The sequence below is a fragment of the Capricornis sumatraensis genome, chromosome 3, assembly GCF_032405125.1.
Source record: "Capricornis sumatraensis isolate serow.1 chromosome 3, serow.2, whole genome shotgun sequence".
In the NCBI taxonomy this organism is placed as follows: domain Eukaryota; kingdom Metazoa; phylum Chordata; class Mammalia; order Artiodactyla; family Bovidae; genus Capricornis; species Capricornis sumatraensis.
The window spans coordinates 20,908,975-20,929,660 of NC_091071.1; the positions used below are offsets into that span (position 1 = coordinate 20,908,975).

Genomic DNA, 20,686 nt, shown 5'->3' on the forward strand with positions numbered 1-20,686 from the left:
AGGGAAGTCCCCTGGATAGCAACTTGAGGAATGAGTCTGTTATCCAGATATTTTATCTCCATGTTGCTGAATATTCATTTTGAAAGGAACAAGAAGTTTGATTACATTTTCTGCTCCAAGGTTGACTGAGCAGTTCTCAGATAACAAATAAGATCTGTGCTGCTCTAGACCAAGTTACATACAGGTCTGGGAGCTGTAGGGGCGGGTGGACTGGGGAGAGGATGGTATGTTCTGGAAGCGTAGCTGTGAGACGTGGGGGTGTCTGGGAGCCGACCTCCTTCGGGGGCTCGTGCATGGTCGTGTGCAGTCACATCCGGCCTCTGCTCTGGGACCCAAGCTCCTGGGGGAGAGGGGACTTGACCGAGCATGCTCAGCCAGATCAGTTGGTGTGTTCCTCTCCGCCCAGAGTCTTTGTTTTCCCTTAGCTCAACCCATGCGCCCTGGCTGCTGGCCCACAAGATCCAGTCTCCGCAAGAGAAAGAAGCTCTTTATGCCTTAACGGTGAGTTTGGCTTACCCCTTAGCCTTAGCTCTCCTGTCCCAAGGCTAGCATTTCAGTGTGGGAAAGAGCCTCTGAGAGGTTCACCACCTCTGGCCTTCAGAACGCAGGCTAGAGGGAGTTCTGAGCTCAGATTGCCCCACTGTAGATCTGTTCCTGGAGAGTAGCATTGAGGCTGCCTTGCAGGAAGGAAAGGAAGGCTTTATTTCCTTTTGCCCTTGTTAGACCAGGACTGGCAAGGTCAAGTGTCCACAGGGCCAGACTGGTAACATAAGTGAGTGAGCCACCTACGGGCGGAACCAAAGAACTAGAGAGACCACGTCCAGTCTAAAGAGGGCCGCTACATAGCAGGACCCGCTGGCTATTGCCAGGGATGAGTGTGGGCCCAGTGTTGCTAGAACTTCCTGTTTAAGAGAAACGGGAAATCCAGATAAAGTCTCAGGATTTTTCAGTATTTGTGACTGATTTGAAATGTTAATGGTGTGGACCCAAGAAAACATTTACAGGCCCAGTTTGTCACTTGAATGCCAGCAGGTAACCCGTAGTTTGACACTTCTTGAATATTCCATGTCTGATTTCTGCCTCTGAGGAGAAAGAAGGAAGTGATTCTCTGACCAGTTTCATCTGCTCAGAGGGTCTCCATAACAGGTGGGGTGACCTCAGAGTCCCCCACCGAGCGGTTTCCTGGACACAAACTTGTCAGTTACAAGAGCAAACAAGTGCTTTTTTACTTAATCTGAAAGTCTCACCCTTTCTCCCAAACTTTGGTGACTGCAGTCTTGGGCCATGGTCCCAACCAATGCTTAACAGGTTTGGAGCGAGCTGTGGAGCCAGTGGCTTCACCTTCTCGTGGGGGTCCTGTGTCTGTGCAGGTGCTGGAGACGTGTGTGAACCACTGTGGGGAGAAGTTCCACAATGAGGTGGCCAAGTTCCGCTTCCTGAACGAGCTCATCAAAGTGCTGTCCCCAAAGGTGAGCGCCCGGGGCCTGGCCCCTCTCTGTGCCACTCGCTGTGGGTGTCACTAAGACCTTACAGGTTAAGAGCTCAGTTCTACCTAGACTACGTCCACTTCAGACACCCGTCATAAGTCTCGGGGATCCCCAAGCTACATGCACTTCTGCCCGACCAGCCACTAGTTCAGAGGTTCCTCTGACCCCCTCTGCCAGGTTGCCTAATTCACTGGATGGATTCACAGAACACAGAGAAGCACTATACTTAATAATATCCTTTTATTTTAAAGGGTGTAAATGAGATACATAGTTCCAGTCCTCTGATCACATGGTAAGCCCCTCCCTTGAAGCTAGGTGTCCACCAGCAATATTCAGCATAAACTGGGGTATGGTCCCTGGGGAGGACTTGTAAATAACAAAGACCTTCCTGTCACTTAGGAAATTCCAAAGGTCTTTGAAGTTCTGTGCCACGAGGAACTGAGGAGAAAGGTCAAATATTTTGGAAATTATATCTATCACATATATAATTTCCAAAATTCTTTTATTTATGAGGATTAATAAATCCTTTTATTTATTTTAAGAGGATCTTTTATTAGCAACTTCACTTTCACGCATTGGAGAAGGGAATGGCAACCCACCCCAGTGTTCTTGCCTGGAGAATCCCAGGGACGGGGGAGCCTGGTGGGCTGCCGTCTATGGGGTCGAACAGAGTCGGACACGACTGAAGCGACTTAGCAGCAGCAGCAGCAGCAGTATTGATTTCTGACCATGCTGTGTCTTGGTTGCGGCAAGCAGGGGCTCCTCTCTACTTCCAGTGTGTGCACGTCTCGTTGTGGGGCTTCTCTCATTGCAGACCACGGGCCCTAGGACACACAGACTTCAGTAGTTGCATCGTGTGAGCTCAGTCATTGGCGGCTCACAGGCTTAGTTGCCCCCACGGTATTTGGGATCTTCCCTGAGCAGGGATCAAACCTATGTCCCTGCATTGGCGGGCAGATTCTTAACCACTGGACCACCAGGGATTTCCTAAGAGGATCTTTTAAGAAATAATGATTTAAAACATTTGAGTTTCAGCAATTCCTTTCACTTTACCTTATTTTCGTTCCACACTAAAAAAAAAAAAAATGAGTGCCCCCAGCAGCTCTAACCTAGGCCAGTACATGGTGGGATTGAATTTTCATGGCTTTGGAGGTTGACTCCTTGAAACTCAGAAGGAGTGCTGGGATCGGATGCCAGATAATTTGTTCCCTCACTCAACCAACCTTGAGCAGCTTGCTTCTTAGCTGCCATCTCTTCAGTGATACTGTGGGCTGGGCCATCTACTAATGAAACTGCCCAACTCGGATGGGATTTGAACCCAGCCAAAACTTAGGTTGAGACTTGAACCTGTGGGCTGGGATTAACACCTACTATCTCTCTCTCTTTTTTTTTTTAATTTTTAAATTTGACTGCACCAGGTCTTAGTTGCAGCATGTGGGATCTAGTTCCCTGACTAGGGATCAAACTCAGGCCCCTCGCACTGGGAGCGTGGCGTCTTCACTGCTGGACCACCAAAGAAGTCCCCACTGTGTTTTAATTAAAAGCAGGACTTACTGAAGCTCAGGTTCTTTTGTTTTGTTTTGTTTTAATTTTTTATTAACACCTAAAACATTTTGTATTGAGGTATACCCAATTAACAATTTTGTGATAGTCTCAGGTGAATAGCAAAGGGGCTCAGCTATACATACACATACATCCACTCTCCCCCAAAACCCCACTCTCATCCGAGCTGCTACATGACATTGTGAAGCTCACGTTCTTTATGTCTCAGCACAGAAGGGATTCAGCAAGAGGCAGAATATAGATAAGTAGATTTATTAATACAGAATGCTTGTGAGGGTTGCAAGTGGGCTGGCAAGGGGGCTCTGTCCTGAGAACTAAGTGGGAAAACAGATTTGTTTGTAGAGGGATACATTGCATAGATGGAATGTAAGCTGTCTCAGAAGATGAGAGTGGCCCTGAAATACGGGGTAGTTTTTGTGGGCTCAGTAATTTCATAGGGTAACAAGTAGGAGGATTAGTCCAACTATTTTATGGAAGGCGGGGTGGAGATTTCCAGGAATCGGGCCACTGTTCTCTCTTTGGCCTCTCATGGTCAGACTTGGGACTGTCGTGGCTGTGTGTGTGTCTTTAGCTGATGTATTGCAGTGAGTGTGTAATGAGGCTCCAGGTCTACTAGAAATCGAATCGCACCACCATCTTGCACCTATTCGGTTCTGACTAGGTTATGTTGTATCCTCAACATCTGTGTCATTCTTTGAAGGTTATGTCCTCCAGCCCTTTCTCCTGTCTCGCTAAGGCCCTTCAGCTCAGTAATTCCCTTTCCTTTTTATCTTTAGTACCTAGGCTCCTGGAGTACAGAAAAAGTTAAGGGAAGAATCATTGAAATACTCTTCAGTTGGACAGTCTGGTTTCCAGAGGACATCAAGATCCGAGATGCTTATCAGATGCTAAAGAAACAAGGTCTGACTACATTGCATTCGCTTCCCACAGTGGCGGTTCCTTCTTGCTTTTCTGTACAGTTTGTCATTTTGGGGTGAAAGCTGGAGATCTTGTGTCCAGTAGACACCGTAATCGAGGCTGATGGAAGTAATTTCAGTCCCTGAAAGTGGGCAGACCTTTCCTTCTGGTTAGCAGGAATTGGGGCTTCCCTGATAGCTCAGTTGGTAAAGAATCTGCCTGCAGTGCAGGAGATCCCGGTTTGATTCCTAGGTCAGGAAGATCTGCTGGAGAAAGATAGTCTACCCACTCCAGTGTCCTTGGGCTTCCCTTGTCGCTCAGATGGTAAAGAATTCAGCAGGAATTGAGCAGGGTTTGAGATGGTTGTTGCTATAGTTACCCTTACTATACCAGGTTTCGGATTCCTCTGGTGTTGGCTTGTGTTTGAGGTGGGGGCTGATCGCCTAGAGAGTTTCTCGCAGTATCTACTCTGCTCTCAGCTTTGGGTCTTCCTCTTGCTCTACATCTCAGAAGAGTTCTTATTCCATTGCCTATGCTGACAGTAGACCCTTATTACTTGTTCCCTGATGCCCTTCGCCTGGCGCTAGTGGCGGTTCTATTCTGATTAAGCCTCGGTCGTAGGAAGGCATGTGTCCCTGGTCTTGGAGGGACCTGTTTGTGATCCTGTTCCACCCCATCTCGGGCTGGGGCCAGGACACATTGCAACCAGGGGTGCAGGCTTTTCTGTTCTTTTTTTCCAGCTGCCTTAGGTTTTCACCACTCTTCTAAGGACCGCAGGTACATTGTCCTTCCCCCAGCAGTGTGAGGCTTCTCTCTGGGGAGAGGAGTTCGGTGGACCATTGAGCCTTTCCCATTCTCTTTTTGTGAGGCCCTTGGAGAATGAGCCTGTTCCTCTTGTGAAGTGAGCTCCAGAGTGTGTCCTGTGTCGAAGCTGGGAGTCCATGTTCCTTTTCTCTCAGGCTCTGTGGGAGGAACCAGATTTAGGATGGGCTATTTTTTTTCCCTGTCACATGCACTCAGTATTTTTATGAGTATCAAAGATCCTACACTAATTTCTGGGCCCTGAGAGGTTGTGTACCTGCATAAAATGGTCAGTATTTGTATAGTGTAGGGACGGTAGGCTGCTACCGTCTTAGGGACTGCCTCTGCTCTGATTTAGTTGGCTCTGACCATCCCCGACTTGGGATTCTCCCAAGGGAGGATACAGAGCCTTGATCTTGCCCTGGGTGTTTCCCTTTAAGGTCGCTGACAGTGTCTTCCTGGTGGGAGATCAGGAACCAGGGGTTTCTGGACTTTATACTGGATCCTGCTGATGTCAGCAGGTATTTATATCAGCATATCCATGAATTGCATTTTTTAGGTATAATAAAGCAAGACCCTAAACTTCCAGTGGATAAAATCTTGCCCCCACCTTCTCCCTGGCCCAAGAGCTCCATCTTCGATGCTGATGAAGAAAAGTCAAAGGTAAGAAGCTTCTCCCTAACCGTGGAGGCCAACGTGGAGTCTGAGCCGACCTCTTCTTTGAGGGACTCCCCTCCAGTACCCTCTGATCTGAACTGGCACGTGGGGAGGTGGGGTGAGTTCTCTCTGGAGCAGAGAGAGGTGTCTTAGGGTCTGTATGTTGTCTTCGTGGAGAGGTCAAATAAGTGACCTATTCTTTGGGTCTTCCACCTTATCTGTTCGGTGTTCCCGGGGGAAAGAAGGTACAAAAGGCCAACCCTAGTGGGTAGTGTGGGGGGTCAGTCGTATCCAAAGTGTGTGCAGTGTTTGGGGAAGGAGAGTGGGGAGGAAAGCATGGGTTGCACATTGGTTCAGATCAAAAGAGAAAGTATCAGTAAGCCCGATCTTGCCCGTTTTCCTTCCTTTCCTGCCTCCAGTATTGCTGCTCCTCAGACATCATTAAGAAGAGGGGAGGGAGAAGCAAGGTGGTCCAAACCTAGGCCACGACTCGGGGATAACTCCAGGGTACCTCTGAAAGGTGGCAGTGCTTTTGGTCATTACTGTTCTCGGTTGCTCACAAGGTCTGATGAGTGTAGGACCAGGAAGACTCCAGTCCAAGGATGGGTCTCTTCTGGTGCCCTGTGCCTTCCAGCCGCACCTGTCAGCTGTCCTCCTCCCTTGGATCTGGGTGCTCGCTGTGGGCAGGATGAACAGAGCTGTGCTGGGCTCTGGGCGGCTTTCCCTCGGCTCCTCTCCTGCGGGGTCCTCAGGAGGAGCAGGGGAAGAGGTGTGGCATGGACTCCTGAGAAAGTCAGTCTGGTGTCAGCTTGGGCCAGCTGCTTAGACACTGCAGTGCTCAGAAAGATGGCTCTCCATCTTTCCTGCCATCTATCCAATGAAGAGTGAGTGACTGCACGTGTCAGGCATTCCACTAGGCATTGGGAACAAAGTGGACGAGATTCCCGAGGTCTCTCACATCAGAGTATGTGGTCTAAGACTGCCTCAGTACTGTTGACATTTTGGGCCAGTTAACTTCCTTGTTGAGGGCTGTCATGCACTGTGAGGTGGGGTGTATAGGTGTCCCTGACCTCTACCCACTGGATGTCAGTACTGCCCCCAGTTGTGACCACCGACAATGTCTCCAGACTTGGCTGGATGTCTCCTGGACATCCATCTCCATTCCCTGTTGAAACACCAGCGTTCTGTGGGGAATGTCATGATGGTCGCGATCGTTAAATTATTGCGTCATCGTGAGGATTTAGTAAGGTCATGCATTTAATGTGCGAGCTGTTGTGGCGGGTAATTCTGCTGTTGCTGGTGCTATTGCTCTGAGCCGCTTGACACAGGGAATTAGTTTCACTGAGTCATGTTCCCTTTCCAGCTTCTGACAAGGCTTCTGAAAAGCAACCATCCTGAGGATCTTCAGGCTGCAAACCGGCTGATCAAGAATTTGGTCAAGGAGGTGGGCATTTTCCAGGGGGTTCTGCAGAACCAGCATTTGACAGGGGCTGGACAGTGTAGGGAGATCCCCTGGAGGAGGGCATGGGAACCCACTCCAGTATTCTTGCCTGGACAGTTCCATGCGTGGACAGAGGAGCCTGATGGGCTATAGTCCATGGGGTTGTAAAGAGTTGGACACAACTGAAGCAAATTGGCAGCAGGGACAGTATGTGTGTGTGTGGGGAGGGTGGGTACAGTTAGCTGGAAGAAGAGACAGCCGCCTAGCCCTGAACCAGGGAACAGCTGTGATCTCCCTGAAGGGTAGCAAGGTGGTGCCTGGAAGCAGAAACTTCTGTGTGCTTCCAAGTACTTCTGTCCAAGAGCTCAAAGCATTTCACAGACCCCGGTTTCTGTCTCAGTGATCAGTGTTGGTGTGGGAATCCAGGTATGGGATTTTCCTTTCCAGAGGGATGGAGGCTGGTAATACAGTGGACACATGCTCCCCCTTGTCTGTCCCAGGAATTCCAGACCAGGAGCATCTTCTTGCCCGCTGAGTGAACACTCCACCCACTCAGTGTTTCAGTGGCTTCCCTGAGCTCTGCACAGCACAGCATGCCTCTCCCGGCGCACATTCAAGCTTTATCCACAGCGTCTGTCCCTCACTTCATCATCTTTCTCCCGAAAGGAACAAGAAAAATCGGAGAAGGTGTCCAAGAGGGTCAGTGCTGTGGAGGAAGTTCGGAGCCACGTGAAGGTGCTGCAGGAGATGCTGAGCACGTACCGCAAGCCGGGACAGGCCCCGCCAGACCAGGCGGCCTTGCAGGTACTCTTTTCAAAAACAAAGGCAGGAAGGACTCAGTATGACTGACATATTAAGAATATGCACAGGTTTCAAGAGGCCCTCACACAGTCAAAATAACAAGCATGTTCCTCACCCCCTCAAACTTCTCATTCTCCTCCTCCTGTTCCTCCCTCTCTCCCAAGCAACCACTGATAGGTGTTTCCCCTTCTAGTTAGTTTGGGGCTTCCCAGGTGGCACTAGTGGTGAAGAATCCCCCTACCAGTGCAAGAGATGCCAGGGACACATGCTCCGTCCCTAGGTCGGGAAGATCCCCTCGAGGAGGAAGTGGCAACCCACTCCAGTATTCTTACCTGGAACATTCCACAGACAGTAGAACCTGGCAGGCTGCAGGCTGTGGGGCTGCAAAGAGTTGGACATGACTGAGAAAGACTTCTGATTAATTTACGTTTCTTAGACTCTTTTATAAAGGGAATGATCCAGTATTCCTCCCCTGCCCTTTTTGGGGGGGATGATTAGGCTTCTCTCCTTTGGAGAAACTGTGGTGTGCATGTACCACAATATGCGTATCCGTTCGTCTGTTGATGGATATTTGGGTTGCTTGCAGCTTCAGGTGATTATGAAATACGCTGCTCTGAACACTTGTGTTCAGGACCGTTTTGTGTGAACATATTTTCTCTTGGGTAAACGCCTCAATGTGGGATTGCTAGGTCATATGCTGGGTGTATAGTCAACTTTTTAAAAAGTGCCAGAGTGATTGTATCATGTTATGTTTGTGATAGCAGTGTTTCAGAGTTCCCATTTCTCCACATTTACACATCTTGAGAGCTTTCTTTTTTTATAACGCACTTAGTGAGAATTTTATGTAACAAACTACTTTCTAGGTCGTGTATGAGAGGTGTGAAAAGCTGCGGCCCACCCTGTTCCGGCTGGCGAGTGACACCACCGACGACGATGAGGCACTCGGTATGGTCTTATTCTCCAGGTGTAGGCAGCGCACACCCCAGAGTGTAGGACCCGCATGGGGCTCTCTGCCTGCCGTGGGGCTTCCTCTGTGCTGCTGACACAGAAACTCGACGGTGGCTTCTAGGTGTTCCAGTGGTTGCACTTGGGGATGGCATTGATTGAGTTGATTCTTACAATTTTCAGAGAAATCTGGGCTTGAACAAGAAATGAGCAGCAGGTCTGCAAGCTTAGAAAAGGGTGGAGGTTTACCATGTGAGTTGGGTGTGAAGAGGGTAGATGGAAGAGCAGCTCCCACTGAAGACTTGCAGAAAAACTGAAGCTCTGAGAGGTCTGAGAAGCAGCTGCGAGGGGCACGTCTGGGAGGCCTCACACCCAGAGTGCCTTCAGGGGCTGGGTTGGGGAGCCTCGTCGAGGTGGCCAGTGTGGAGTGAAAGGCACATGGGAGAACTGAAATCCTGGACACAACTATAGAAATGGCTGAAGCTTTTTATCTTATGGAAGATCTCAAAACACGTAAAAGGGATTCTGTCTCTGTGTCCTCTTCACCTTCCGATCACAATTACCAGCTCACAGTCAGCCTTGATCGTGTTTTTCTTGTACCGCACAGTCCCTCTGTCCTCCCCCTCCCCACACTCCCGGTTCTGTTTTTAAGCAAATTCCAAACATTTCGGAGTAATCTATCAGTGTTCAGATTTCCTGGGCATTTCTCTCTCTAATCATCTCTTGCTGACCCTTTTTTTCTTTTTTAAAGTTTGTTATAAATCAGAACCAGAAAGGAAAACCATGCTTGGTGTTTAAGTCTCTTTTGGTGGCTAGCCTCCTGTTTTGTTTTATTTTTTTTTAATTTCATTCATGAAAAACGTGTCCTTTTTCTTGGTCTCACTTTTCTGATGGCATCTCCCCTGGTGTTTAATGTTTCTCTGTTCCTGATATTTCTGAAATTCTTGATTTCTTATAAATTGAATCAGGAAGGTTGTTCAGATTCAGGTTCAAATGAGGGTGTGTCAGGGAGGAACAAGAAGACATCATAGGTGATGTTACGAGGCCCCATGGTATCTGGTTTTCTGGGTTTTTTTTAATGACGTAATTATTCTAAGCCTGTTATTTTCTCTGGTTGCAGTGAAGTCAAAATGAATGAAATTTAAAACACCTTGCACATGCCAAATACAACATTCAACCTCTTGTTTGTTCACTTCCATTTAGTTTAAAAATTGACATTAAATTAATAGTTGGTCACTCTTGAAGGCTTCTCCTAGCACAGTGGCCTGCAGTGTTACATACAGCCCCTGCCCCTGTTGCTATTCTCTCTCTCCCAGGAGAGATTTTCTTGCAGGTAAACCAGACCATGAGATACCCTTGAAATTTTTGAAATCTACTACATTTTTTTATTTGGATATTTCAATTTGGATGTCCAGTTTTCATCAGGAATGCTTGATCTGTATTTAGATCTTATGAAATTTACAGATGAAAAAGTAGATTCATGTACCAAATTGTTCCTTACACACTTTCCAATGACTGAATAAAGTCCCAGAAATGTCTTTTAATATTTGCGCCCACATTGACGAAAAAGCTTTAAGTTTAAATTTTAATTAAAACTAAGTTAAAGATTTAGTTCCTCATTTGAAAGGACATATTTCAAGTGTTGGCCGTCATACTGGGCAGTGCAGACCAAGCAGGTGAAAAGATTTGGTTCCTCCAACCTGAGAAGGAAGTGTTGAGGTTCAGCGATTGAGTGACTGGGTCTGCCAGGGGCCTGATCTTGTGACCTGGGGGCAGGAGGCATGGCCATACTGAACATGGTAGAGCTGTGTGGTTGCTGCTTTGTGGATGGCTTTAAAAAGACTGAGAATGTTGGTTGCTAAACGGGGGATTCTGATTTTTCTCTCGTTCTTCAGCGGAGATTCTCCAGGCAAATGACCTCCTCACCCAGGGAGTTCTGCTGTACAAACAGGTGATGGAGGGCCGCGTCACCTTTGGGAACACAGTGGCCAGCTCTGTGGAAGACATACCTGTGTCCAGAGGTATGTGCAGAGAGCATCTTCCACTCCTTGTCGTGGGGCAGCCTGCAAATCCCGGGAAAGAACTGACTCCTCAGAACATTCTGGGTTATGGTATAGAAATGAGAGCACACACTCTCTTTTCCCTTTCCCTTGAGAATTGGTTTTATGTAGCCAGCCTCTGCCGCATGTGCCATCACGGATTGACTGCTGGGCAGCAGCTAGCTTTGTAAACAGAAGTGTGTGGCTATTCTGGTACCAGATTCAGATTGTGCCTCTTGTGAGTGCTTACTTAGGGGAGCTGTGCACCAAAGAAGATTGACCATCAGTGGTTCCTAGTGCCAGGCTAGCTAAATCAGAATCGGTCTAAAATAGTGCTTGAAATGCAGATTCTTAGACCTTTTTGGACCTAGATTACCTGGAGCTGGGCCCCAAATTTTTATCAAGCACTTGAGATGATTCTGATAAGCTGTGGTCAGAACCTCAAAGGCCTCTGAGCTGGAGCAATCTGCTCTGCTACTGTCCTGGTTGGATGGAGTGTAAGAGGATTCTGTGATGGCAGGGATGGGAAGGCAGTTCCTCTGGCTGCTTCGTATTTCAGATGCCACTCAAGGCTGTGAATCAAGCCAATCAACAGCAGTGGAAGGTTCTTCAGGGGTGTGCTAACGGGACCGTGTGATGTCTTTTGATTGGGAGGAGGCCTGAGGGAAGTGGAGCTTTCACTCATATTTACTTTCCTATCTGTTTTCTAGTCTTTCAGAATCCAACAGGCTGCGTGAAGAACTGCCCCCTGATTGACTTGGAGGACAGCGGGTCTGAGCAGGCTGGGGCTGTGACGCCGTCTTTACTGCATCAGGACCTGGCAGCCTTAGGTAAGGGTGGTGTCTGAGGGGAGCCAGCACAGAGCGGTCCTGACTTCCAGGGAGAAAGTAGGCCCATTCCCTTGGGGAGTGTGTGCCTGTTTTTAGAAAGAATCGGGTTATACTGGGAAATTCGGAGAGGTCTTCCTTGTCCCCAGTCTCAGATTTGCCAGGACGGAGTTGAATGAATTCCAGTAATTTGCTTTGTTTTTTTTTTTTTTTTCCGGTAATTTGCTTTGTCTAGGCTTTCCGAGGGCTCTAGAAAGGGTGGCATCAGTCTCCGGCTTGTATCAGGTAGTTACTGATGTGCACCTCCACTGTGTTCCTTCCTTGCAGGAATCAGTGATGCCCCAGTTCCCAGCAAGGTAAGGAGGCTCTTCCTGGGGGCTGGAGAGGAGAGGGGAGGTCCCTCAAACCTGCCTTCCTGAAGGCAGCACTGCCCCGGGGAGGGCGGAGGGTGACAGCATGGCCTGGTGGCTCTTGTGGACTTGGAGGTCCAAAGCCTTTTCTTTTCTTCCACTGTCTGGCTTGAACCCCTGAAGGGAGACGTGTTTTTGCTCTTCTATCCCTGCCCTCTTCCATTGTATCCAGACTCTTGCTTACTTACCAAAGGTCTGCTCAGGAGTCAGGCCCTCTCGCCCTTTCTCCACCTGCCCTAGGAAACGTGGTTAGCCTGCTCTGCGGTGGCTTTGGGGTCAGGAGAGCTGTGCCCTGGTGTGACCGCGGCTCTCATTCATACGCTGCCCTTACTTCAGCCATTCCTGGTTTGACAGGTTGCAGGTCAGAATTGCTGTCAGGAAAAGAAGAACCCCACCACCAGCACGCTGCCAGCTGCCGGTGCTCAGAGCCCTTCTACAGAAGGGAACTTGCTAGACCTCCTCTCCCCACAGCCGCCTCCAGGATCTCGGTGAGTCTTGTGGGCAGGGAGCCGAGAAGAGTCGCTCCTGTGTGCAGTTGCTGGGCTGCCACTCTCCCTGAAGGGCTGCACTGCATGCCGCCCCTTTATCTCCCCATCCACCCCGGGTCAGGAGAGCACACGTTTTGGCCAGGACCTCTGGAAAGGGGTTTCAGGAGTAACATCAGCGGTAGCTGATGATGATGTTCTTGGTCTTTATAGGTTGGTTTTCTGTTTTCCTGATTTCACTGTAGTTTGCAGCAATGTTTAATCGCTAGAGAAATAGATTGTATAGAAAATCCTAAATACCATTCCCTAAAGACGAAGTTGAATGCGCCTTCTTTGCTTTTTTCCTGCACATATAGTAATATGTGGCTTGTTTTACACAAGTGAGGTTATAATTTACAGATTGTACTCTGCTGTGGGTTTTTTTTTTTACTTTTTAAAAATAATTTTATTTTTGGCTGCGCTGGGTCTTCGTTGCTCCTCTGGTTTTTTTCTAGCTGCAGTGCACAGGCTTCTTGTGGTGGCTTCTCTTATTGCAGAGCATGGGCCCTAGGCCGAGAAGGCAGGTAGATTCTTTACCACTGAGCCACGAGGGGAACCCCACTCTGGTTTTTTATATCACACATCTTTGATACATTTTCATCAGTTTATGTAAATTTGCCTCATTCTGATAGTTGAATAATATTCATATGGGCTTCCCTGGTGGTTCAGAGGTTAGAGTCTGCCTCCAATGTGGGAAACCTGGGTTTGATCCCTGGGTCGGGAAGATCCCCTGGAGAAGGAAATGGCAACCCACTCCAGTATTCTTGCCTGGAGGATCCCATGGACAAAGGAGCTTGGTAGGCTACAGTCCACAGGGTCGCAAAGAGTCAGACACAACTGAGTGACTTTGCTTTCGCTTTCACGCTTTCATGTACATATAATGTATACTTAGTCATTTCCCTCTTGCGGATATTTACATAACTTCCAGTGTGGAGGCACCTGGAAAGTTTCTGTAGTACAGATTTATATAAAGAGAGGTGCTCTAAGGTGTGAATGTAAACACATTTTCATAGATCCTGTCCATTTGCCTCTGGCAAGGCTGGAGCACTTTACCTTCCCCAGACAGCTCCCTGAGAGCCTGTGTGCCTGGTGAAGGCCTCCGAACTGGGTGGAGATGGAGCTGTGCTGGGAGGTCATTCTTGTTTGTATCTAATGGATTTCTTCCCAGTTTGCTGTTTGTCACCGCTTGACATTCTAATTTTGGTGGGTCACTTCTCTCTGGACTTAGGTTTTACAAAAGTGTTTTTGATTTGTGTTCCAAAGGGACAAAATAATGAAGTATGAATGATGTGGCCAGTGTAACATGACTGCCTGACAACATTAATTAGTTTATTGGGTTCTTATTGTGTGCATGCAGATACACTTCATACACTTTCTCATTTAATTCTTGTTATAACCCTATGAGGTAAACATTAAGATGTCTCCATTTTGCAGATAAGAAAACTGAAGCATGGGTTATTTAGATTACTTTTCTAAACTCATACACCCTGAAAATATGTACATACACACATATGCACACACATTTACATTTATTTTTTCCCTTTTTCTTCAGAAAGTCTAATCAGATTCCCAGATTTCTCTACAGTTTTTTCCAGTCTTATTATTTCTTTGCAGGAATTATATTCCACAGAAAAGTATCCCCAAGGAAGTACCACCAGGTACCAAGTCCTCACCAGGTTGGTCCTGGGAGGCTGGCCCTTTGGCTCCTTCCCCATCTTCCCAGAACACTCCTCTGGCTCAAGTGTTTGTCCCTTTGGAGTCTGTTAAGCCCAGTAAGTACAGTTTCACTCTTTTTTCCCTCTCTATTAGACACCCAGCTTTATCCACTCTGGATTGATAGGAGTGGCTCTTAAATTGGGGAAGGTACATGGGGGTTTATACTGTTCTATATCCTGCTTTATTTACTATTAAAAGCCATAGCAGCCCTTAATCTTCAGAATCTCGCCTGCAGGCAAAGGATAAGGCAGGTGGCTTCATGGTCTCTTTGCTGATATTTTTCTTAGTTTTCTGTCATGGGGTTGACTCTGAAGCATATTGGCAGGCAGAATTTAATTAGGGATCTTGAGTCCACGTAGGGACATGATCTTCATTTGGAATTCAGGAAGGGAATGTTCAGTGTGACCTGAGATAAATAGGGAGAGCTGGAATTAGAAGGAAAGGAAGAATTTGACTGGTGAGCATCTTCCTCTAAGGATCCTCATTAAAGCAGGAAACATAGATATTAACCTCCCTTATTACAAAGGGAAGGAGACTGAAGGCCCAGCTAAGTAAGGTGACTCCCTGTGGTCAGCACCCTGATACATGAGCAGGAAACAGTGAACAACTCGTTGCAATAAATGGAGACCCATTTTTAAAACTTCCCTGATTATTTCATTAGGAAATATACTTAAAAGAGGAAATGTTGGGTGTAGACTTTTAAAATTTTGACCTTCACTACCAAGTTGCCTTCTAGAAAGGTTGCCTTTTGCCCATAACCTCACCACCATACCTCATGAATATTTTCAGTCTTTTAAATCTTTGGCAGTTTCATTGTTAAAGTATATTTTTATAATGTGCATTTTGATAAGTGATATTTGGCATGAGATAATGATCTTCATTAAATTTTTAAAAAGATGTTTAGCCATTTGTCTACCACTTACTGAATTAGCCAATGATTTTCAAAAGTACTTTCTTGACATGTTAAATTCTCAAGTTTGGGTCTGTTTTACTTGCTGTTTTGAGTTGCAGTTTTGTCCATATCTGAGTATTTGTTCATGCAGATAGCCCTACTCCCCCTCCTTTTCTTATAGTCTCATGTATCTTTCTCCCCAAATTAACTTTGAAATTATTTCTTAGCTAAATTAGGACAATCCCTTTAGTGTTTCCAATACCTGATTAATTTAGAAAGCTCTGCTGTCTTTACTGCTTTGTCAAATTAAATATAAGGGATGTGTATGTGTATATAGTCATACAAAGAGACCAGACGGACAGAGGCCCGGATGTTTGCGGTGCTTATTTCTGGGGAGCAGTAAAGGTGTTTTCTGTTTCATCCTTTATGATATCCTGTATTTTTTGTGGTGTTCACACATTATTTTTTAATATTTATTTACTTGGCTCTTTTGGATCTTAGTTTTGGCATGTGGCATACAGGATCTTTTTTCTTTTGATTAAGTTGCACCATATGAGATCTCTGGATCTCTGACTAGGGACCGAACGCACGCCTCCTGCATTGGGAGCATGGACTCTTGGCCACTGGACCACCAGGGAAGTCCCCATATGCTATTTTAATCATCCAATCATTTCTTGCTCAAAAAAAGTTATTTTCTGAATTTTTTTATTATTATTATTATTATTATTATTTTTTTTTTAACTGGTAATGGATGGTTGGATGGTGGGGAGAGATCAGTTTGGAATGTCACAGGAGTCCCCTGGAGCTAATGAGGACGTGGGTTATGGAGGTGCAGAGGGTTGAGCCCAGGAGCTGTGCTGAGTGGAGAAGAGGAGGATTTGGTGACAGGTGTGCGTCTGTTTCAAGCGTGGCCGCTCTTCAGGGGAGTTTGTAGTAGCACTGATCCTCTTGGTTGGGTCCTTCTCTGCCAGGCAGCCTGCCGCCTCTTATCGTGTACGACCGGAATGGATTCAGAATTCTGCTCCACTTTTCTCAGACTGGAGCTCCTGGCCACCCAGAGGTGCAGGTGCTCCTGTTGACCATGATGAGCACGGCCACCCAGCCAGTCTGGGACATCATGTTTCAAGTGGCTGTGCCAAAGGTGAGTCAGCGGCTGGCCCGCTCCCTGGAATTCTTCAATAAAGGCTGTCATTTTTGAGCATCAGGTCCTTTGTGGGGACATTATCTATGAGATGGAAAGGTCAGAATCTTCACTTAAAGTAGATTAAGATAAAACGGGAATTTTGTTGGCTCAGTTAACTGGGGATTCCTGAATGTGTGCCTTCACAGATGGCTGGATTCGGGTAGGTTCGTAAACAGTTCCTTAAGAGCCTGCCACTTTCCCTCTCTTGACTTTGATTTTCCCTTCTGGAGCCTGTTCTCTCACGGACAGTCTCCGCAAAGCAGGAAATGGCCGCCAGCAGCTCCAGAGTTACATGGGCCTTAACTCTTTTTATCTCAGAATAAACTGGCATGAGGCATTGTATATGTTACTGGTATACCTCAGGCCAGTAACTCGTGTTCAGGGATGTGAGGTACTCTGGCCAAGTAGGACATTACATCCCTTTCTCAAGGGAAGTCAGTACCCACAGGTTAACAGCCAGACTAGAATCACAAGAAATGGGCAAGGGCCCTGTCCTGAAAGGAAGGATTCAAGGCAGACAAAAATAAAACTCTGCATTTTCTTTTTTTTTTTTTAAGGTTTATTTATTTTTAGTTTATTATTATTTTGTAGTTTATTTATGGCTGCGCTGGGTCTTTGTTGCTCCACGCGGGCCTTCTCTAGTTGTGGCAAGTGGGGACTATTTTTTTTTAAACTTTTTATTTTGTATTGGGGTATAGCAGCGTAACAATGTTGTGATAGTTTCAGGTGAACAGCGAAGGGGCTCAGCCATACATACGCATGTATCCATTCTCCTCTAAACGGCCCTTCCATCCAGGCTGGCAGGGTGCACTCTCCAGCTGCAGTGTTTGGGCTTCTCGTTACTGTGACTTCTCTTGTTGGGGAGCTGGGGCTCAGCAGCTGTGGCACACGGGCTTAGTTGTTCCCTGCGTTGGCACTGCAATGGCAGGTGGATTCTTTACCACCCGGCCACCAGGGATGCCCCAAACCATGCACTTTCTAACACTGATGGTAATTTTGTAGGGCATGGACTCTCATTACCTCTATCTTAAAATTATCAGTCCAGGGTTCAGAAAGGTTAAGTATTTTGCCCAGAGTCACGGAGCTAGTGAGAGGCAGTTAGAATTCAGTGCAGGATGTGCTTGCTTTCATCATGTTCTGCCTCTCAGAAGCTGACCTTTGACCACACAACTACAGATACACTTTGTGTATGGGTGGGGTGGGAGGGTCTTCCATATTCTTTCAGCCATTGGTGGGGTGGAGGCCAGGCTCTGCTGTTCACCAGATATCCCTCATTAAAGCTGTAGTTTGTTAGGAATGAGTTATATGTTGGATTTCTTCCCCCAATAGTCAATGAGAGTGAAACTGCAGCCAGCGTCCAGCTCTAAGCTTCCTGCTTTCAGTCCTTTGACGCCTCCAGCTGTGATCTCTCAGATGCTGCTGCTGGACAATCCACACAAAGTATGTTCTGGTACTGGTGCTAGCAGGGAAATGGGGGCCCTTGAACTCCAGGGAGGCAGCCTGGCAGGTCAAGAGAACTGTATTGAGGTCTTAGTTTGTTTGGGATGCTGGTGGAATGTCCCTTGCTGGAGTCTGTTTTCCTCTGGGGCTGATTGGAAGATCTGTGTCCAGATTGTCATAGCTGTGGACCAAGGGAGTGGTCCATACACTCTCTAGCTCCATGGAATCCTCTGGAAAGGTGAGGCCAGCCTGTCGTCTTAGCTGGGCTCCACCTCAGGGCTGCTAAAGCGTGGGAAGACACCCAGGGTGTCTTCCTGGCTCCCCTTGTGTTTGTAGTCCCAGAGGGTCGAGGCCAGGGTATGCCTCACTTGGGTGGAGTTAACATATGCATACTGTTACTTGGTGACTACTGGGTGGGTAAAGGCTTTGACTCTGGGCCCATCTCTCTGTCACTCCCCACTAATTTAAGGTCTTTTATCTTTGCCCAGGAGCCCATTCGGTTACGGTATAAGCTGACATTCAACCAGGGTGGACAGCCTTTCAGCGAAGTAGGAGAAGTGAAAGACTTTCCCGACCTGGCAGTCTTGGGTGCAGCCTGACTCCTCCCAGGACAGATCCTGCCATTCAAGCTTAGGCCAATGTTCCTTTGCTGTCTAGATAAGACTGATCATGGTGATTTAGTGCAGAGTGCCAAGAGTTCTGTCCTGACATCAGGCTCTGGATGCCAGCCTCTGACTTATTCTGCAGGTGTATGTGTGTGTGTGTGTGTGTGTGTGTGTGTGTGTGTGTGTGTGTGTGTGTGTGTTTGTAGGGGGAGGGATGAAGGCAGTGTGGGAAATGCTAAAACATTTCTGATAACCATCTGCTACGGTCATGTCTGGTTCTGCATGTTGGTAGACACTGATGTCCCTGCCTCAGGTTGGAGGTTTTATAAGCCAAAGTTGTCACTGTTGTTTTCCATGTATTATTACCTTTTCATTCATCCACTCTGTGCCTTGTCAGCCTCTGAAAGTCTTGGTTGCTCCCAGGCTGCTGTTCTCAGGGACGCGTAAGGGACCTGGTTGGTTCTTGGGGCAGAGTGTCTTCTGGGATGCTCTCTTCCAAGAGGGACCTTGTCTCCACTTCCATTAGCGAATGCTGCTTGCATGTGTCCAGGAAGATCTTCTGAATGGGATGCTTGTTGCACTGTGTCCTAGGCGAGGGGTTGCCACTGGACCAGAGGACCGCGCTTGGTGGGCCAGTCATGTCCTTTACCACTGTGCCTTAGAATCGCCCATAGATGGACCCTTCAGGGCAGAGGGGAAAGCAGATCCCAGGCCTTCTTCAGGCCTCAGGTTCCATGGGCTGGGCAGCCTGTCTGGACCCTTCCTCAGGACCTTCATCTCCATCCTCCTCCTCTTTCTCTGCAACCATTTACCCGAAACTCTTTGATGGTGGCACCATGCCAGTCGTTGTAAGTCATAACTGACAGGTTCACCCTGGCCTGTTGACTTCACAATCCACGGTGAAGAGCTGTGATGCAGATGAGATACGAAAAGAGTTTAGCAATGATTCAAGTGGTGACTAAATCTAGAAAGTCGTTATTGAATAAATACCTGTGTAACAAATACACGTTGTGGAGTTTTGAGTAAGTAGGAGATGCGGTGCCCGTTGCACCTGGAGATGATAGGCCTGCAGGGATCGCTCGTCTGTTGAAGTGAGGAAGACTTCCCGAGGAATGTGGAGCCTTAAGAACTGCTTCAGGGAAGAGAAGCCCTGAAGGTCTGAATGAAGCTGAAAGAGATGGATTTTTGTTACAGTCATGGTGTGAAGGGAAAATTGCAGGCTTGTTATCAGTTACTCCTTAGCACCTACTAGGTTCTAGGCATTTGTGCATGTTTTCCAAGTCCTGCTTGGCCTGATGAGTGAAAAGAGCTCAGCCTGGCTGAGGTGGCCTGATGTAGGATATATGCTCACCTTTCTGGGCAGGAGTCCACCTCAGAAATTGCATGGCTTTCGGGGGCTCTTTGTCACAAAATCGGGTACTTTGTGGTCTGATCTTTTACTTCCTGCACATAACTGAAAATCTGCCCAGACTGTGTTGTGGATGGGAGCTGTTAAAAAAAAAAAAAAAGTATGCTTGATGTGAAAACTCATAACAGGTAAGTGATGGGGTGATTTCTTCATTTGTCATAACTCATAAGATTCATTTGACTCTAAAGTCTTGTGTTCAGATATTCTTTAGAGCCTTTATAGGCTCAAGTTTATTTTCATAAAGTCTTCTAGAGTGCCTGTTGTAAAGACGATGCCTGGCTATGAAGAACGTCCATCCAAAATGGGTAAATGAAACTGACGCGTGAAAAGACCTTTATCCCATAGTTAAAAGGTAGAGTCTGTGTGTGTGAACATACATCTGTTGTCTAGGAGACAGCTTGCCAGTAGTTCTCTGCTTGGGGAGAGTTGGACAGGGCATGGAGGTGGGGGATGGGTGTCCTGAAAGTGGCCAGCAGTGCCTTCTAATTCTAAGTTCAGTGACCACTTAAGACATAGCCCTTATCCTTTATTCACTCAAGTAGTAATCGACTATCTGCTGTGAGCCAGCCACGTTGTAGGCGCTGCAGACAAAGCAGTGATAGAAGGTCCCTGCCCTTGTGGGTCTTCCGTTCTGATGGGAAATCCATCATGTGTCTGGCGGAGGTTTGGCACTGATGACCCCGCGTTTCCCCTCTCCTGAATGCCTGCTCCAGGATCCTGCTCATCCCTGTCTTCCGGCCTACCTCTGACTGTTCCTTTTCGTCTTTTCTTTAAATGTGTTTTCAGAGGATTTAGTCCTGAGGGCTCTTCTAAGCGTTCTGGGCAGTTCACCACTAGGTGGGTGGTAGACTTCTTGCTGTCCTCAGGTCCGTATTTCAAGCCGCATAGAGGATGTCTTTATCTGGAGGTTCCCACTGTTGCCTCCAAGTGCGTAAAATGGAACACAGCCGCCTCCCTCTCTTTCTCTCTGTTCATTTATTTGAAAGCACCTTTCTAAGCCTTCATGGATCCTTGATTCCTACTGCATCTCCATTCCTTCAGTACTGTTTT

General features: G+C 47.3%; 1 protein-coding gene across 1 annotated transcript in view; it reads left to right on the top strand.

Moving 5' to 3' along the window:
• The window catches only part of GGA2 (golgi associated, gamma adaptin ear containing, ARF binding protein 2), a 28,960-nt gene extending 9,779 nt beyond the window's left edge, over positions 1–19,181 (top strand). The window contains exons 3-17 of the mRNA XM_068967746.1: positions 426–501; positions 1,371–1,469; positions 3,827–3,950; positions 5,308–5,411; positions 6,769–6,849; positions 7,513–7,650; positions 8,511–8,592; positions 10,488–10,613; positions 11,342–11,461; positions 11,786–11,814; positions 12,223–12,356; positions 14,007–14,164; positions 15,972–16,141; positions 17,513–17,623; positions 18,112–19,181. Coding sequence (XP_068823847.1) covers positions 426–501; positions 1,371–1,469; positions 3,827–3,950; positions 5,308–5,411; positions 6,769–6,849; positions 7,513–7,650; positions 8,511–8,592; positions 10,488–10,613; positions 11,342–11,461; positions 11,786–11,814; positions 12,223–12,356; positions 14,007–14,164; positions 15,972–16,141; positions 17,513–17,623; positions 18,112–18,222 — 1,663 coding nt within the window. The 3' untranslated portion in view covers positions 18,223–19,181. The remainder of the gene's footprint in view (positions 1–425; positions 502–1,370; positions 1,470–3,826; positions 3,951–5,307; positions 5,412–6,768; positions 6,850–7,512; positions 7,651–8,510; positions 8,593–10,487; positions 10,614–11,341; positions 11,462–11,785; positions 11,815–12,222; positions 12,357–14,006; positions 14,165–15,971; positions 16,142–17,512; positions 17,624–18,111) is intronic.
• The last annotated feature ends 1,505 nt before the right edge of the window (positions 19,182–20,686 follow it).